This window comes from Triticum aestivum, chromosome 5B (assembly GCF_018294505.1).
Source record: "Triticum aestivum cultivar Chinese Spring chromosome 5B, IWGSC CS RefSeq v2.1, whole genome shotgun sequence".
Lineage (NCBI taxonomy): Eukaryota > Viridiplantae > Streptophyta > Magnoliopsida > Poales > Poaceae > Triticum > Triticum aestivum.
Genome location: NC_057807.1, coordinates 669,382,906 through 669,402,726, shown reverse-complemented (window position 1 = coordinate 669,402,726; position 19,821 = coordinate 669,382,906). Strand labels below are relative to the sequence as shown.

The 19,821-nt window shown below is 43.6% G+C and overlaps 1 protein-coding gene and 1 pseudogene across 1 annotated transcript; one reads left to right on the top strand and one right to left on the bottom strand.

Moving 5' to 3' along the window:
- Window positions 1–19,381, bottom strand: part of LOC123115223 (expansin-A7-like) — a 32,708-nt pseudogene extending 13,327 nt beyond the window's left edge.
- Window positions 6,011–9,236, top strand: LOC123112413 (ferritin-3, chloroplastic). Its single transcript, XM_044533393.1, has 8 exons — window positions 6,011–6,067; window positions 6,419–6,490; window positions 6,602–6,744; window positions 7,486–7,569; window positions 7,674–7,734; window positions 7,841–7,928; window positions 8,280–8,367; window positions 8,982–9,236. The coding sequence occupies exons 1-7, from the start codon at window positions 6,011–6,013 to the stop codon at window positions 8,357–8,359; spliced, it is 585 nt and encodes a 194-aa protein (XP_044389328.1). The 3' UTR covers window positions 8,360–8,367; window positions 8,982–9,236.
- Window positions 19,382–19,821: the final 440 nt, after the last annotated feature.

Sequence of the window (19,821 nt, the reverse complement as noted above, 5' to 3'; positions counted from 1 at the left end):
TTGTTGACCCGGTCTAAATCGGGTGACCCAATTTCAATTGGAGACCTCAATTGATTGTAAGCCTTTCTAAAATGGGGGGCTTAGTGTTATAGAAGATATTATTTTTTGAACGAAGGCAAATTAAAAAGATAGTTGTCCAGTTAATTATGAAAAATCAGCCAAAGACCAATGCAATCAGGGCCGAATCCTCTTGAAATCATGACGCACTCGGAGCCACGTCCACTCCCGCCAAAGACAACAGAAGACGCATAACATCACCCACCACAATAGCCATCCCACAAACCTCAAACGGACTACTCCCAAAATAAAACACCGGAGCAAGAAACATATCCTTACGACTAACATCTTGCAAGGGCTGTCACACCGGCTGGCCGACGAGGATGGCGTTGGACTGCCAGTTCTGGCCCCAGTTGCCGGGCATGGGCATCCACCCGGTGCCCGAAATTTTTATTAATAGTAATTAATAGTCCAGTAATTAGAAAAGTAATAAACTGTAAATGGAAATTTTAAATATAGTAAGGACGCGGTCAACAACAGCGTCCCTATATGGACGCACATGATAATAGCGTGACGTCCACCCCTGGACGCTGTTTTGGATAGCATCCATTCACCATATGGTTGGGTCAAGCCTGCTCGCGGTTGCCGCATCCATCTCATGCATGTCGCCCACTTCATCTCCTCTCCTACCACGGCCGGCCCTAGCCTCCGGCAAATCCCTGCTGCCCACCTTGCTCGGACCGCCTCCGCCTCCGCCTCGCCCCCCACCTCCTCACGATCGGCTCGGCCTCCGCCTCGTCCCCTGCTTCCTCACGACCGCCCCTCCCTCCGGCTCATCCTCGACACCCACATCCTCACGGCTGGCCCCGACCTCCTCTGGTCCAAAGGGGGTGGGCGGAGAACGCCGCTGTGGCGGCATCAGCAAGTTGGTCGGAGGTGTTCGAACCTCTTCCTTATCTCCATTGCTTCTCTGTACGCCGTCCCTATCATTGTTGGATCTTCCCAGGGTGCTACACTGTAATTTGTTGTCATAGAAGGTACGCATTGTGCTATCCCCCAATTAAACAACAGTACTCCGGCCAGGCATTCTACTAGCCCACTAATTAGTGATTACAGTGTTGATGCTTTCAAATTAAACTGTACAAGGAGCAGATGCTTTCAAATTACTTCTGACTAAGGATTTACTACTTGTCTCTTATTCTGTCTAATAGATTCATATGAAAGTAACTTTTATGAAATAATATAAATTAGTTCCTTGTCTTTCATAAAAGGTATTGTGCATCGAATGAAAATATTATAAATTTCGGAACTGTTACGAAATAACATAGTACTTGAGCAGCTGAGCATAATTGATTCCTATGCTATTTTCTTGTAGCTTTACTGATTACACTGCGACATGTTGAGAGCAAAAACGATGCACACACTCACCAGCACTTTCGTTCCAACTAAGGTGCGGCTGCTTAAACACCCATTTGATTGCTTTGTGGCGATCTGAAATCACACACATGAATTTTCCAACACCAATTACCTCCCTTCGCAGCCATCTCATGAACCAGCCCCAGTTAGTTGTGTCCTCTTTCTCCACAATGCCAAATGCAAGAGGTATTAACTTGTTGTTAGCACCATATTCGCAAGCCATTATCAATGTGCCCTTGTATCTTCCTGATAGAAATGATGCATCCACACTTATTACTGGTCGAAGGTGGGGAACTGCTGCAATGCAAGGTCCAAATGCCCAAGCAACACATCGAAATTCTCTATGCCCTTCACTACAAGAAATATGTCAACTTGTGACCTTTTGTCAGTGACCCTGGAAGAATTGGTCATAGATTTATGACCATTTCAGACCAATTGGTCAAAAGCTGTTCGGGGGGCTCCAAACCCTAAACCATTGTGACCATTTTGGTCAGAAAGGTCGTAATTTCCTTACACAAAATGGTCACAAAGCAAACAGTGCTAGTCTGCTGCCTTATTTCTAGTTGTTAATGACCAATATAGATGGTCATAGCCTTGTAGATTGTGGTGGGTTGTGATGACTAGGCGCCATCTCATCAGTTTTGCCTATGTGTCATGTCCATGTGGCAGTTTTTGCCCTAGGTTGTGAAGCAACCTATATTTCTGTCATTCCAAAAATTCCCAAAAAATCTCATAAATTGTTTGGATCATATCTTCATCAAATATGTCAAAAACCTTCCTTGCCTAGTTCAAAAATAATTCAAAAATATTCATTTTCCTATTCTATTCAAAGCAGCACTTTGTGAAGGAAGTACCACTTTGGCATGTCCAAATGGTATCAATTTTCTACAGTGCTTTCCTATGCCCAAATAACCATCCTCCACCAAATGCCAGCTCAATCCATTCATTATTTTGAGCCGAGCTTCAACATTTGTAGTTATGTCCAGTGTGGTAGTTTGCAAAGCAAGTACCACCTAGGCTCCTCCTTTTGAGCTGAAAATTTGTGAAGACGGTCTTCTTAGTAACTGATCATCCTCAGCCAAAACTCACGCCCATTAGCCATGTGCATTTCCCGTACCGCAAATCAAACACTTGGCTGCTTATTCATGTTTGAGCATCGATCGGTCTCCTCGTGAGAATGTTATGTTGTGATTTTCTTCTTAGCACCTACCTGGGGAGTGCCCAACCCACTAGACATGCCTAGGCCGCCCAGAACACATGGCAACGCCACGTCACGCGGTGACCACGCGGCGGGCATGCGAGCTTACGCGCTCTAGAGTTGGGGCCCTCGGCCACCGTCCAAACCTTGATGTCTCGCCATCAAACCATGTATTTCTGATTAAATAGATACTTACTTACCTAGAAATGATTTTTGGAAAAAATAAAGAGCAAACTATGAGGCAGCTGCAGTTCAAATTTGACCCGCTTCCAACTGAATCGACGGGAATTTGTCTTTTTCACCAGAGGTGGATCAAAAATTTTGACACCCAACCATTTTGTCAATTGTGCATTAAATATGGCCTAGTATTTTATAAAAATGATTTGGTCCATTTTTGCAACAATTATTTGGTAGTTCCTTCACAAAAAACCTCCTTTTGGGCACTCGGAAAATGAAAAATGAATTTTCCGTGCAAAGAAAATGAAAACTTCCTTAGGCAACATTGTTCGGAATTCCAAGATGTACCCTTGTGCACAATATGAGATCATTTGAACAAACTATGCCATGAATGTGGCCATAAGATTGATCATTTGGCTTGAAAGCCATTGATCTCCACACGTGACAGCTCGTTTCTGAGAACACTTTTTAAAAATAATTGCCGTATGACAAGTTTGTTATTTTTCCTGGGAACTTGGCCACATATAATGACACAATACGAAGGTTTCCCAATTTTTTGATTTTTTTTTTGAATTTTTTATGCCCGTTTCAAAATGTGGTCAAAACGGCGGGAATGACCGTTCCTAGCTAGTGGTTGAATCTTGGAATTTTTTTAGTGTTTCTCTTATTAAATAGGTACTTATGTACCTAGAAATAATTTTTGGAAAAAATAAAGAGCAAACTATGAGGCAGCTGCAGTTCAAATTTAACCCGCTTCCAACTGAATCGGCGGGAATTTGTCTTTTTCACGAGAGGTGGATCAAAAAAATTTACACCCAACCATTTTGTCAATTGTGCATCAAATATGCCCTAGTATTTTATAAAAATGATTTGGTCCAATTTTGCAACAATTATTTGGGAGGTCCTTCACAAAAAAACTCCTTTTGGGCACTCGAAAAATGGAAAATGGTTTTTTCGTCCAAAGAAAATGAAAACTTCCTTAGGCAACATTGTTTGCCATTCCAATATGCACCCTTGTGCACAATATGAGATCATTTGAACAAACTATGCCATGAATGTGGCCATAAGATTGATCATTTGGCTTGAAAGCCATTGATCTCCACACGTGATAGCTCATTTATGAGAACACTTTTTTAAAATAATTACCGTATTACAAGTTTATTATTTTTCCTGGAAACTTGGTCACATATAATGACACAATGCGAAGGTTTTCCAATTTTTTGATTTTTTTTGAATTTTTTATGCCCATTTCAAAATGCGGTCAAAACGGCGGGCTTGACCGTTCCTAGCTAGTGGTTGAATCTTGGAAAAATTTTGGTGTTTCTCTTATTAAATAGATACTTATGTACCTAGAAATGATTTTTGGAAAAAATAAATAGCAAGCTATGAGGCAGCCGCCGTTCAAATTTGACCCGCTTCCAGCTGAATCGGCAGGAATTTGTCTTTTTCACCAGAGGTGGATCAAAACTTTTGACACCCAACCATTTGGTCAATTGTGAATAAAATATGGCCTAGTATTTTATAAAAATGATTTGGTCCAATTTTGCAACAAATATATGGTAGGCCCTTCACAAAAAAACTCATTTCGGGCACTCGGAAAATGGAAATGAATTTTCCATGCAAAGAAAATAAAAAATCCCTTAAGAAATATTGTTTGGAATTCCAAGATGCACCCTTGTGTACAATATGAGATCATTTGAACAAACTATGCCATGAACGTGGCCATAAGATTGATCATTTGGCTTGAAAACTCTGAATCTTCACGCGTAATAGCTCATTTATGAGAACACTTTTTTAAAATAATTGCCGTATTACAAGTTTATTATTTTTCCTAGAAACTTGGTCACATATAATGACATAATGCGAAGGTTTCCCAATTTTTTGATTTTTTTTGAATTTTTTATGCCCGTTTCAAATTGTGGTCAAAACGGCGGGAATGACCGTTCCTAGCTAGTGGTTGAATCTTGGAATTTTTTTGGTGTTTCTCTGATTAAATAGATACTTATGTACCTAGAAATGATTTTTGGAAAAAAAATAAATAGAAAACTATGAGGCAGCCGCAGTTCAAATTTGACCCGCTTCCAGCTGAATCGACGGAAATTCGTCTTTTTCATTAGAGGTGGATCAAAACTTTTTACACCCAATAACTTGGTCAATTGTGCATTAAATATGGCCTGGTATTTCAGAAAAATGATTTGGTCCAATTTTGCAACAAATATATTATAGGTCCTTCACAAAAAAACTCAGTTTGGACACTCGAAAAATAATTCTCTTACCGAAAACTTATTTCTAAGAACACTTTTTTATGATATTTGCATTATTCAAAGTTTGTTATTCTTACTGAAAAGTAGGTCACACTTGGTGACACAATGCAAAGTTTTTTATTTCTATTTGTTTTCATAAATTTTCTAGGCCGTCAAATAGCAGACATGTTTTAACATCTTATTTTCAATCGATTATGACCAATTTAAATGGTCTTAAAATCATCAAAGGGTACTGCGTTTTTATTAGTCCAAAACCATCTCACGCGGATCATGGATTAGCACCGTCGGATGCGCCCGGATCCAACGGCAGCTCACACTCCCCCCTCGTCGCTCTCCCCCCTCCCTCTCATCCTCATCCACCCACGAAAACCCTAGCTCACTTATCCCCATCGCCGCTGCCGCTCCCGCTCCCTTTTCCCCCGCCGCCGCCGCCGTACTCCTCCTCCCTCGTCCTCGTCTCGTTGCCGCCGCCACCTCCTCCCTTACCCGGCCTCCTTTCCTCCTGTCCCCGGCCTCCTTCCGTGGCACGCAATCCCCTCTCCCCTCCCCTCCCGATCCCACCCACCGAACCGATCTCGATCCAGTCCAGATCGAGAGAGAGTGAGCCCCCTCCCACGATTCCCACCGCCGCCACCCACACCCACCACCGCCGATCCGGCCCCGACGGCTCGTTCCCCTCGCGCAACTGCTCCCCTCCTCCCCGCCCTCCCTGCGCTCCAGATCCGTCGACGGCGTCTGGCCACCCGGCGACGGCGGGGATCCGCTGCTGGAGCACCTCCGCGCGGGGACCTGCGAGGCCGCGCCGTGGCTGCGGGATGCGCCGTGGTTGTGACCTTCTCTCCATGCCCGTGGATCCACTCCCGCAGCGGTCAGATCCACCCTCACTCCATCACCAGCGGCGCCAAGGACCCAGATTCAACACCTCACCTTCTCTCCCTGTCCACCACGCCACGGCGCCATGAAGATGGATGGAGATGGCTCCCCTGCTCTGCTCAGGACGTACAACGACGCCAAGGTCCAGCCCTTCTTCGTGGAGATGGATGGATTGGAGGGCCGACGACTCCAACAACGAAATCCACCACGCGCTCGGCGTCCACGGTGCAGTCTGCCATCGACGAGGCCTCCAATGCGGCTTCATCTTCAACGCCGACGTGAAGTGGCGAGGCCGTGGTCGTCGGACATGGTGGCGGCAGGCCGAAGAGTGGCGTGCTGGTGGAGTGCAGGATCTGCTAGGAGGACGGCGACGAGACCTGCATGGAGGCCAATTGCTCCTGCAAGGGCAGCTTGAAGGTAAAAACGTCTTGGCATATACGTACATTGCTCTTGTCTGAAAGCAGTAGCTGAATTGAATCAGTGTCTCTTTCAGTATGCTCACCGGACATGCGTCCAGAGGTGGTGCGACGAGAAGGGGGACACCATATGTGAGATATGCTTAAAGGTAAAATTTGGTTTCCCTGGTAACTTGTGCGCATGGCTTACTAATGGAGAATATTATTTATCTCAAATCATGTAAAGATATGGATAACTGATGTCATCCACTGATGTATAGCTTGTGTTTGTTGATGATAAAACAACAATTCACACCAAACTACAAGGCTCCTTCCAAGCTGTTTCGGCAGGGAAGAAACTCCATCTTCTTCAGGTACCAATTTCTAATGCTTCACCTGTCAAACATATCACATCTCACAAATGGTGAAATGGAATGCTTGGACTGGACTGATTCATTTTCTGCGTGCCCTTCACAAGTACACCATGACCATCATGTTCGACGGCACCTACACGAGTGGAGGTCTTGGAGAAGATTAGCCTCCTGCAGCGGCTTGTGACCCAACCTCCTCAACAATGAGGCTTCATTCATGGCTGGTAAGGTTCTGACACCTCTTGCTTGAGATTTCTGGTTGTATTATACATACAGTCAAAATTATACCTTTTGAGTTTTGATGAATCATGTGCTATTCCGCCCGCTCAGCAACAGTATCTGTTGTTTTCTCATGATGATAATCCTGCATCACTTGACTGAAACATACCAGTCCAGTCCATTCTCACAACCAATTAAGTCCAGAGCTCACACCTCTCCGTTGATGATGCACGTACATTCCAGTTAAAGAATAACACAGGATTAATTAATTCTTGGGCTCTTTTAGCCGTGCTTCTTACTCTAGGTTCCAAGTAGAGATGCAGTGATGCCAAACATCGCCTCTGCTTCAACTGATTAATTTTCTGCGTGCCAAACAGAGCCTGTGATGTTATCAAAATATTTGCTACTCTTAATGGGTTTATCCTACTTGATGATCTTAACCACCAAGTTACTGTAAATTTGTACAAAGGACTAATGGTTTTGGTTTGAGTTACTTGACCATTCTTAGCTTGCTAGATAGTGCCTGCATCTGGTCCTGATTAGAGGAAAACTAATACTGTATGTCGGCATTGCAGTGTGGAGTGCAATGCCTCGTACGAGTACCACTCCCTCTACGCCTACTTCGACCGGGACAATGTTACCCTTAAGGGCTTTGCCAAGTAAGCACAGTGATGTAGCTGTCTTCCATTACCAAAGCTACCAGTACAATATTCTGATCAAACTTGGTTCTGAATTCTGATATGCGACTGTTTCTTTTCTCCAGGTTCTTTAAGGAATCGAGCGACGAGGAGAGGGAACACACGGAGATGCTTATGGAGTACCAGGTACCAATAATTCCCTTGACCTTTGAATTATTAATACCATTGTCCTATGCGTGCTAGCTAGAAACTGATGGATGATGCTTGGTGTATTCTTGTGTGTGTCCATCAGAACAGACGTGGAGGGCGGGTGAGGCTCCAGTCTATCGTGACCCCATTGACAGAGTTCGACCACTCTGAGAAAGGCGATGCTCTGTATGGTAAGTTTATTTATGGTTGTGGGTGTTTATGCATATTCAATTCTTAGAAAGGGGCTGTTAGTTGTGCCAGATTAATTACCCGGGGAAAGTAAGACTTTGTGGAAGAAATAGGATATATATATGTGCTTCTGTTGCTTCTATAGTATAGTTAGTACTCATGCCCATGATCGACCAGGTCCCTGCTCTGTTTCTTCTTCTTTTGCTTCCTGTATGTATGTATGTGTCTATGCATGTAGCCCCCTCGCTCGCGTACTGTTGCCGCTGCTCCTGTTATTTTCTACTGCCTGCTGCCGCATACTGCTGCTGCTCGCCAGATGCCGCAGCTACTCACTGCTGCTGCTACTCTTGCAGTGCTGCTACTGATGCTACTCGTTATGGAATTCATTATGGAATTTGGTGCAGTGTACCATCAGTCACAGCTGCTGAGTTAGCCAGTTAGGTAGTAGTACATGACAGTGAACGGCTCAAAAGTATTTCTGTGTTTGATGCATGGCCTATCTTACTTCGTGGTTATACATTCTGTTCTGTACCTAACTTATATTTGAAGCTGACTATTCTGTAAGATGGATCTAACCATGATTAAGTGCACACATTTTCAGGATAATTCGCAACTGCATTAAAAAATTATAGTGGGAGTTATACATGTTTTCTCATGATAGATTGATCTAGACTGAAACATGATTTTGCATCCCGTTTTCCGTCGACAAATATACAAGTTATACAAGTTATATCAGCAAGTTACTGTATGTGTTAGAGAAATCAATGTTGATTTATTTGTTGTTCTTTTTTTCTTTCTAATTTTTGCATGAGAGCAAACTGGTGTAGCTAGCTGGACTATGCAGCCATGAATCAGGAAGTAGCATATTCAGTTTTGCTAATAGAAAATAAATGTATTAAAAACTTTAAAAACTGCATAGTAAGTGCTTGTTCATGTTTGGTTTTCTCTAAACTTTGTTTGTATGATTGAGGGCAAATTTACTTGGTTCTTTTCTCTAAATTGTGCTTGGAACATTCATTTTTATAATCTAAAATTGCCTTCCTATGATGATGCAGGTGCCCGGTTTGTGCTCGCTACCGAAGGAGCTCCATGTTGAAGAAGATTGAAGAGCACCAGGGTTAACACCAGGGCAGCTTGTAGAGCTTGTAGAGCTTGTATATGTATAGAGCTTGTAAATGTATCACGTGTAGAGCTTGTAGAGCTTGTATATGTTAGAGCTTATTATGTGTAGAGCTTGAAGAGTATATATTATTTGTACAATAGGAGCTCTGTACTGAATCTGCCTGATAATATTTGGAGTATTATGTGTGTGTTTTGTTTGTGCCAATTTAAATACTAGTTATTTATTTACTGTTAGATTGAAATATAAAGAATAAGAACTTGCTAGCTGGGACCCACGTACCTGAACCTGACATCTGGGACCCATTTGACTAGTGGACCTTTTTTATATTACAAAAAAACTAAAACTTTCTAGCAGAAAAGGCCACGGCCCCAAAATGAGAAGGCTTAATTGTTGGGCTTGGCCCATCTACCTAGCCAAAATTAATATGAGAAAAAAACATAAATAGGCCGGATTGTTGGGCTAGGCCCATGTAGAAAACCGAATTGGACCGGGCTGAATCTTGTGCCACATCAGCTTGCCACGCTGGATGCCTACGTGGCCTGGGGAGGTTGCTAGTGACCAAAACGCCACAGTAGGAATATTTTGGTCGTAAACGTCTTCGACCATTCCAGAAGAAAGGTCGCTATAGTCAGTTTATGACGGCCAGCTTTTGACCTTCTGTTTTTGGTCACAAAAAGGTCGCAAATGGAAATTTGTGACCTTTCAGTGACCAATAGTGGTGGTCACAAGTTGACATATTTCTTGTAGTGCTTCTTGTGCCATGGATTTCGATAGAAGAACATACTTTGTACCTGGATTTTTAACTCTAATAGCCTCGAGGAATGGGATGAGAAGATTGTATGATCCTTCCCAGCTACCAAACAGTTGTGATATATCCTTCTCCCTTCCACGCCATAACTTATTATATGATGGTTTCACATTTCTGTAACGTTGTCTCACCAATGCCCGCACATTTTTTATACTCAACTCCAGGTCATCCTTCAGTGCTTCACGGATCCCATCTGCCACTATAGAGGCTGATAACTGAGAATGGTCAGTTCTATTAGCCGGTGCACGACAAGTGTGAGAATAAGGACACTTCCTTACTTGCCAATATGAACCAATTTTCGTTGGTGTTGCATACAGCCTCCACATGCAGTTGTCATCAATACACTCTGCTATAAGTTTAGATTGACTGCTTGTGCTGTACTTCACTTCCAAGTTTGCGTTTATGTGAAATTCACCAATCGCAATTTTGAGGTGCTCTTTTGAATCAAAAATCTGATGCTTTGACAATGGGCTCTGAAAGCGTTTCTTACATCCAAAAAAACCTTCATTTGTTGTCTTCTCCGTTAGTATAGATATGTCACTAAAGGCTCTCACATCATTCTGTCCACATCTATACATGAACAGAAATGCATTAACATGATGCGCAACTCTTGGTTCTGAATCTTCGTCTGAACTCTGGCTTGGTGCGGCATCGGAATCATGCTCATCGTCATCATCATGTTCCATCAAGTCCTCCTCTGGATCTGTATCCTCCTGGTCAAATGATTCATTAACAGTACTTGTTGGCAAATCATTTGTCATATTACAATGAGTGGAAGATGGAGCATTTTCCCTGTAAAAATCAGGACCACGTGTATTACTATTTGAGAAGGCACTAACAGATGTTTGATGCAATGGTGATTGTATCAAACTTCCATACCTTTGTGATTGCCTTTCAATTATTGGTATGCTGCTTCCACCGCTGACTTGGCTCAACATGTCTTGATTTGGCGTGAAATTAACATATAACTCTATCACTTGCCACGTTGTCCGGGACTTGGTCTGCTCAAAAATCATGTTCCACCCTCTTTCCTCATATAATGGAATTAATTAAAAATAATGTGGTCCGGGAGATCCAATATCATAACAAGCTTGGATATTCAGGTTGTTTTGAGCACCGACATTAACATGCCCAAGCCCTCGACATGTCTCACTCTTGATCTCTTCAAAAGTGGTTTTCTCGCATGCTGGAAATGTTAATTTGGGAGGAACACTATACTCCACACCCATGGATCCATGTTGCACTTCACCATCTACGTAAACCAGAACGATTAACGTGTTCTTATACTCACCTACAAACATGAACGTGTAGGAAGTGAATAACATAATTTTAAATTGATCTACTATAAACTGATAATTGAAAATTTGGCTTCTCATGGACTAGCCAATTAAGAACCATAACCCAGGAACAACAATCCAATAATGTATAAAGTATCCACTTGTAAATCATTGAATCAGTTGTATAGATGATTCAAACAAGAAAGATGCAGTAGGATCGTACAACAACTAACATGAATCAACAACAAGATCGATTGGAGGATCCTAATGGAGAGTGGGTGGTGGGACGATGCCGCCCCTCAGTGTTGTCGGCTACGGGAGGGTGCTTACCGTACGTCGTGGTCAAGGATCGACGACTACATGCGTACTAGGGTTTATAGCCCATGAAAGTTCCATAAGTCAGTACGAAACGACCCAGTTTAGTCCGATCTAAGGGGTAGGCCAACCTCTTAATTGGACGTCACTTGCCATAGCGTCCAGGCCTGGACGCTGTCTACAATAGCATCCGGGACTGGACGCTGTCCTCAATGGCGTCCTTCCTATTTTTCAAATTTTCGCCCACCCTTGACTAGTTTAAGAATTACTGGATTATTAATTACTATTAATAAAAAATTCGGCCCCGGTGCTGGACCCCTTCATGCTGGCGCGCACCAGGTCCCCCGTCCCCGCCACGTTGGTGATCAGCACCAGGTTGATCGTGAACCGCACCAAGCCAGACTTCCGGCACGCCACCCTGCACGCACATTGACACAAAACACCATCACACGTTAGCCAAACCATCAGCACATCAGAAACAGATATACTACATGGCACGCAAGCGAATCATCAGCGGCGAGTAATCCATCTAGTCATGGGGTAGGATGGTAAATTTGGCGTGGTGGACACAGGTGGTGCCAGGGGCAGGGGAGTGGGCAGCGTCGCAGAGGCGAGGACGACGACGGACCGACCATGCAGGGTGAGCTGGTTCACGCGCGGTACTGGTCGACGACAGGGCGAAAGGACGAGATGGCCCTCTTGGACATTCCGGGTCAGTCGAGAACCGGGCCACCGGTGACGGAAGGAACGAGGGGTAGGGGGTATATGGGCCATTTGCTCGTCGGAGCATGGCCTGGGGTGTTCCATGTCAGTGAAACCAGACGACGGAGCAGTGGAGAGTGTCACGGGTCGCACCCTCCTCACACCACGAGCCCGACTGCGAAAACCAAAGGTCAAAGGTTTCGATGTTGTTGACGCATAATGTGCTGCCTAATCTCTTCCATCAGATCGGTCTTTTAGTTGTATTGGCTAGAGCATGCACTTTTACACGTGTGTGCATTCTGTGCCCTACAGAATGGGTTCTACTGCAGCTACCACTACTACGAGTACAACCACCACGGACACGCCCGGTATGGATGTTCCTCCCAGCATCATGCCGTGCCCCAGCGCAAATCGCGGCATTTTCCTGTGGGGGCATCCGGGTCACCCCTCGCTAACCAGAGTGCCGGAGCACATGACAGAAAGAGCGTCGAGATCACCAGACACCAACTACTACTCCTAAACATTAAAGCCAAACGTGACAAAAACAGTGTACTCCTGAGCAGCATTGACGCCCACTTTGACACGGAAACAAAAGAGACGTCGAAGCACATGGCGCCGGCCGTAGCGTTGGCTGGAACCAGCGTCGCTCCAAGGCCGCTTTTACTCGTACCACGACACAAAGAAGTAATGGTGGGCCGAGTGCGACCAATCGTGTCACGTTCCGCTTTTAAAGCCCGCGTGCGCCCGGTCCCGGTGGTGCACATTCCCGGTCACGTTCTCACTATCCCTCCCGGCCGTATACATAGATTCACAAGATAAGGGCATGTACAATGGTTCTATCTTAGCAATGTCACGTAGGATAAATGATGAGGTGGAGGAGAGAGAAATCATAAGAGAAGGCTTGTCTTCTCTTAATTAAGAGAAGGCAAGAGATGATCTCTTAGCACAATATGTCTCACCATGTTTTTAGGAATAACTAGTTATTGAAGATAAAGCTAAGAGATGACCCATTGTAGACATGTTTTTTTGTCATCTCTAAATTACATGCAATATTTAAGATAAGACTACCTTATCAACCATTGTACATGCCCTAAGAAATGCTTCCAACTCTACTACTAGAAGAGCCGAGATTTAAGGGCCATGCCCTGCCTGTTCTGTTCTTACCGTCCCGGTGCTACGTGCCACCCATATCTACCGTATCATATCTTGAGTTTTTGGAGGAAAAAAGCAGCCCATGTTACCGTATCAATTTCAACAGTACAGGATAATACTCAAGTTCAGAGATTTTGTCCATAATGAATTTTATTATTCGCATGCTACTCTGCAAGTGACGGCGAGGATAAGGGAAATTAATTATCTGACGGGACAGAAGACATATCTCTTTTCCTTTTTTTTCTGTGGAATTCAAGGACGTCTCAAAATACGCGAAGGAAAGGAATCACTCTGCCGGGTAAACAGCGCTCTCCCCATTGGCCGGGGACGATGCCGGCGCGGTACTGGGCCATGTGGAGGAACATGGGCATGGCAACGTCGAAGTGGGGGCGGGGCGGGTTGCACCAGCCGCTGTCGTCCGAGGGCAGCGCGTAGTTGGGCGGGTAGAAGTTGGTGACGGTGACGAAGATGGACGGCCTCCCGGCACTGGTAGAAAACAAGGCATTTGTCCCGGTTGGTGAGGGTTTTTTGTCCCGGTTCTTAAACCGGGACTAAAGGGTCGTTACTAATGCCTCCACCCTTTAGTCCCGGTTCTAACACGAACCGGGACAGATGGGCCTCCACGTGGCCACTGCGAGCAGTCCAGGCAAGGGGGCCTTTGGTCCCGGTTGGTGACATGAACCGGGACCAAAAGGATTCCATGTGTTAGCAGCTGAGGTTTTTCTTTTTTTAAAAAAAAAATTGGCTGGTTTTGGGGTTTTGGGGGTTAATTTTAGGTTGTTATTAGCTAGCTAATAGAGAGAAGTGTCCTCTCTTATATCTTCGTCCTTAGTTTACCAACGCTACTGATATGTTTATTTCACCCGCTGATATATAATAACTCATGCATGCTCGCATCATACATCATCATATATAATAACAAGTCCTACTAATCATGCATCATCATACAACTTCTACTCGTTATTAATAACAAGTCATACGATCATCATCCTCATAGTCATCGAACCCAACCCTACATAATTGTTTTTAGCACATGATCATCACTATCAGGTAGGACCTAAACACCCTTAAGGTAAAATAGCATAAAACAATATAGACCCTGACTCTCCATTATGAAAAATGGAGATCATCATGTCTCCAATTCTTGCGCTGCGCCTCCTTTTGCTTGCAAGAAGCTCCTTACGACTGTCCATAAAATTTTTCCATTCTTTGATTGTAATGTCTCCACTTATTTTAGAAATCCAGTATGGACAGTTAAGATTCGTAGGACGATCTGGTTGTATGTTCAAAACATCAAGGCGACCGTGTGTATACATCAGATGAGGCACACAATCATTTGGGATTATCTGTTGAAAAACATAGTAATAACTTCATAGTTAGCAATGATGTATTAGTTTTAGAAGTTTAAAAAGATGCAGGGATGTCGTAATAGTAAAAATCTTATCAGGGTATCTCCATGGTAGTTACCGTAGTTCAACACGTGTACTAGTGACACGTATTGACCATAATGTTGAGGAGTTCGATTGTAGACATTGTAATTCTCAAGATCAGTACAAAATGCGATCAGATGATTTTTCTCCTTATAAGTTAATTCGGAGCCATCGGTGTAGTGGGTTTTGTCTACCATTTTCCGCACATTCTTTGAAGAATGAAAATAAGCTGTCAATGGAAACAAGTTGTCAACTATTTTTGAAATAAACAATATAAATTACTTAATAACTATGTTAAGCTCACACGAGGGAAGAATTGGAGGTGTATCCACAAGGACCCAAATGCCCATATTGTCTTGTTGGATTGTAGGATCACCAAGATCCATGGTGACAAGCATACCCTCATCAAAACCATATATCTTGCAAAGTGCTTCCCAATTTTTGCAACCAAAATGGGTTACACTCTCAGCATTGTACAACTTTACTTGAAAATCCACACCATGATGGGTCCTTAAGAGAATTTTTTTGGTTTCCATACTTTCATGGTCTTCAAAACCCATCCTCTTCAAGACATAACGCCTTGCATAGCATGGGATAAGCTAGTCGAATTAAAAAGATGAAAAATACACGTTAAAATAGTTGAAGTCGTGCTTAATTACGAAAAAAACTATGTCGTCGCTGCGTACCATATGAACATCGAAGGTCTCCTCGAGCTTAATGCTGAAGGCCGATCTTCGTCCAGCTCAATGAATGTGTCGCACATACATCGGTCGTCGTGGCACCAGTTGCACTCCCCCGGGCGGTTTTCATCGTCCGAGTACGACATTTCCGGCCTAAGCTCATAATTCAAATATTAAACTTGTACAATTAAATATATGTAATAAAAACCTAAATTATATCATTATTATTAATCACGGGTTGACTATCGGTGATGGTACGTAGCTCCTGCTTTCATTCCCGAGTGCATTATTATTACACCGAATTGTCTAGCACACGGGAATGAAGGAGAAGCTACCCCCATGACGGTGTGGATGATGGAGGTGGCTCCTAGATTTCTGCATAGAGTGCTCTTCAATTTTAGCATTCAAAGTAGGAGTACTTTTCCAATATGAGCATTCAATAAGCAAAACCAACTCGTAAAATAAAGTAGTATTCAAATTAGCACGCATTCAATTATAACCAAAAGTACATCATCTCTTGTGTCCGTACATCATCGAATACTCCTCGAATACTATCATACATATAACATCGCTAATTAATACAGCTAGAACCATAGCGCCCGACGGGTATCATCGCGGGCGGTGGACACCCAAAGATAAGGAACGATCACATGATCATAGCTCCAGTGAGATCCCTGAAGAACTTACCAGGTATTGTCGAACCTGCCCTCCAACGCAACCATGTAGCGACGGACGTGCTCGTCCTCCTCGCTGACACGGTGACGTACCACCTCCGCGGTGTCCGGAAGCCCCGGCACCGTCACTGGCCCACGCGACCGCCACCAAACAAGGATCGGGTCAATAACGGGCTGCCTCCTCACCAACCTACGTCCCCCAGAAGGTAGCACCTCCCAATACCAGCCCGGCGGAGCCCAGTCCCGAACATGGCCCTGATCAAGCAGGCCTCCACCGCCGAGTCGACGACGACGAGGATGCGGGATAGGCATCGTCGACATCGATGCGGGAACTACTTTTATATATAGTTAAATAAAGTAGTTTTATTAATTAAATCAACTAGTTCAACTACTAAGCACTTACTATAAATAAATAAGGTAGTACTTACTAAAAATAAACTACTTCTATATATAGTAAAATAAATTGTTTTATTAAATCAACTAGGTAGTTCAACTATATATGAAGCACTTACTATAAATAAAATAAAGTAGTACTTACTAAAAATAAACTAGTTTAACTATAGTTCTATTATTTTTCTAACTAATTATATTAAACACTTTCTCTTCTTATTTTCCTTTTTCCTCTATTCTAAATATGAACATATTCATAAATGACTTTGATCCTGCACAATTTTCCTATACATACACAATATGATCATATACATAAATTGAAAAAGGAAATTCTGTGAACAAAAAAATCATTAAAATTCTATGAACAAAATTACAACAGAAAAAAATCATAAAAATTCTATGAACAGAAAAAAATCATAAAAAATTGACATATTCGATCTTTGCATATATACGAACATACAAACTTGCATATTCAACAATAATATCACCAAATAAAATCTATTAACAGAAAAGAATGAACAAATTACACAATATGAAAATAAATCTATGAACTACACATCTAAATTACTACACATCTAACAAAAAAATCTATGAACTACAAAAAAATCTAACAAAATCTAACTCAATTAAGTACACATCTAAATTATACTACACATCTAAATTAACTACTACATCAAATAAATAAATTAGCAAAAAATCGGGACGGGGCGGGGCGGGGCGGCGACGTACGGCGTCGGGGCGGGGCGGCGACGGCGCGGGGCGACGATGGCGCGGGGCGGCGACGGTGTCGGGACGGGGCGGGGCGGAGCGGCGACGTACGGCGCCGGGGCGGGGCGGCAACGGCGCGGGGCGATGACGGCGCGGGGCGGCGACGACGTCGGGGCGGCAAGGGACGGCGCGGGGCAACGACGACGACGGCGACGGCGAATCGGAGACGGCAGCCTCGCGACGTCGGGCGCGGGGAAGAAGGAACTGAACCAAATTTTCAGGAGTGCTACTTATATAGGCAAAGCATTGGTCCCCGTTCGTGAGACCAACTGGGACCAATGCCCCCTTTAGTCCCGGTTCGTGCCGCCAATCGGGACCAAATGCCTCTTTTCAGCAGCCCAAAGGGTGGGAAGCGGCGGCCTTTGGTCCCGGTTAGTGGCATGAACCGGGACTAAAGGGGGTCATTGGTCCCGGTTGGTGCCACGAACCGGGACCAAAGGGTGGCATTGGTCCCGGTTCGTGCCTCCAACCGGGACCAACGGCTTTGCACAGCGGCGTGGTGGTGGGAGTTTAGTCCCACCTCGCTAGTTGAGAGCGCCCCGCACCTGTTTATAAGCTCCGCTGCCTCTTCCCACTCGAACTCCTCTGAACTGCAGGCATATGGGCCTAATCTGACATTGCTTTGCCTGTTGGCCTTCTGCGGGGCTGAATCCTGGTCCATGGTAGGGTTTTTAGTCGTATTCAGGCCGTGGGGGCCTAGTAGGAGGCACTTTTTTTGTTTTTTTGTTTTCTTTAGTTATTGTTGCTATTTTTATTTTTTCCCCAGGTTTTTTGTTTTGTTTTCTGCATTGTTTATTTTATTTTGTTTATTGCTTTATTTTTTAATTCTTTTTGCTTTTAGTTTTAGAAAAATTATAAACTTTCTGTTAGTGTCATTAGTTTTTAAATTTGAAATCACTTTTTTTGTTTTTTTGTTTTCTTTCTTGCTTTATTTATTTTATTTTGTTTCTACTTACAACAAAAAGTGAAGACTTTCTCCACAACTATTATGATGATACCATTCCAAAATAAAAGAGAGGTGCAATGCTCACCTGCACGTTGCTTAGCTTTAGGCCAACGTGCAGGTGAGCACTGCGCTTCTCCCTTCATCGTCTCTACACTCAGGGCTTATAAACCGCTGCGAGTGCCTTTCGCTTGGTGAGGCAGGACTAAAAAACAGCTGCAGAAAGAATCAACTAAAAAACACTTTTACCGGTTCATGCCACGAACCGGTACTAAGAGGTGCTCGTGGGGCCCCAGCCTTAAAACCTGTGCCAAATAAATTGCCTTTGTAACAGCCTTAAAACTGGTACTAAAGGAATCAATTAAAAAGATTTTATAAACGTCTACCATTATTGAAACTAAAATTATATAGAATTTTGTTATAAACTTTAATAGCAAAAAAATTTATCATAAAAGAAAAATAAATAAGTAATTAGAATTTAGTTCAAAACATTAAAAGCAAAAAGAATTAGCATAAAAGAAAATAAATTAGTAATTAGAACTTTGTTACAAACTTTAATAGCAAAAAGAATTATCAGAAAAGAAAATAAATAAGTAATTAGAATTATGTTCAAAACACTAAAAGCAAAAAGAGTTATCATAAAAGAAAATAAATAAGTAATTAGAATTTTGTTAAAAACTTTAATAACAAAAAGAATTATCATAAAAGAAAATAAATAAATACTTATTGTTGCTATTTTTATTTTTATTTCCAGTTTTTTTGTTTGTTTTTTGTATTATTTAGCCGTTGGTCCCGATTTGAGCCACCAACCGGGACCAATGGTGGTGGGTCAGGAGCGAGGCCAATGCCGGTTGGTCCCACCAACCGGGACCAAAAGGTCCAGACGAACCGGGACCAATGGCCCACGTGGCCCGGCCGCCCCCCGGGGCTCACGAACCGGGTCCAATGCCCCCATGGGTCCCGGTTCTTGACTGAACCGGGACTAATGGGTTGACCCGGCCTGGACCTTTGCCCCCTTTTCTACTAGTGCGGGAGGCACCACGCCCACCCCGGCTGGTTCACGCACAGGATCTCGAAGCACGCCCCGCACCTCTCCCCCTCGTTGAACAGCGCCGTGCTCAGCGCCGCGTTGTTCACCCCGTATACCCTTGGCTGTACAGGTTCCCGTACCCGCACGTGCCGCCTACATGCATCTATATCAATATATGTATTGCATATTCTAAGAAAGTGTATTGTTATGTCAACCTAAATATATTTTTTGATTTTGAGAACGATTTTTCATAGCTGGGCTACACGGTATCCCTTATCACAGCTTTCCAATCGTTTTCATGTTTCATGGAAATATGTGCACATAGCAGTTGGCCAGACGCTTAGTCCTTAATTATCTGCCGCGAAGTCTATGAATTTCGAATTTTGGATGGGCCTTAGTAGGCCAATGTTCACGACAGGACTTGACGAGAACGATGGCAAGCGTGCTCATAAAAAGAAGCAAGATTCTGATTCCCTAGCATACAGGCTACGTTTTGGAATCTCTAGTACAATTGACACAGGCTGATGGGCAGCAGCTGTGCTCCGCGACGTCAGGATGGACAGCAGCTGCGTCCGCGATGGCAGACTAATGTACAGAACCTGG

What these genes read in the sequence shown, in the direction of transcription:
- LOC123112413 (XM_044533393.1), top strand. Translation starts at nt 6,011, where the DNA reads ATGAAGATGGATGGAGATGGCTCCCCTGCTCTGCTCAGGACGTACAAC. An exon ending in GGACGTACAACGACGCCAAG is followed by an intron (nt 6,068 to 6,418) that starts GTCCAGCCCTTC and finishes TGTCTCTTTCAG; the next exon opens with TATGCTCACCGGACATGCGT. An exon ending in CATATCACATCTCACAAATG is followed by an intron (nt 6,745 to 7,485) that starts GTGAAATGGAAT and finishes TCGGCATTGCAG; the next exon opens with TGTGGAGTGCAATGCCTCGT.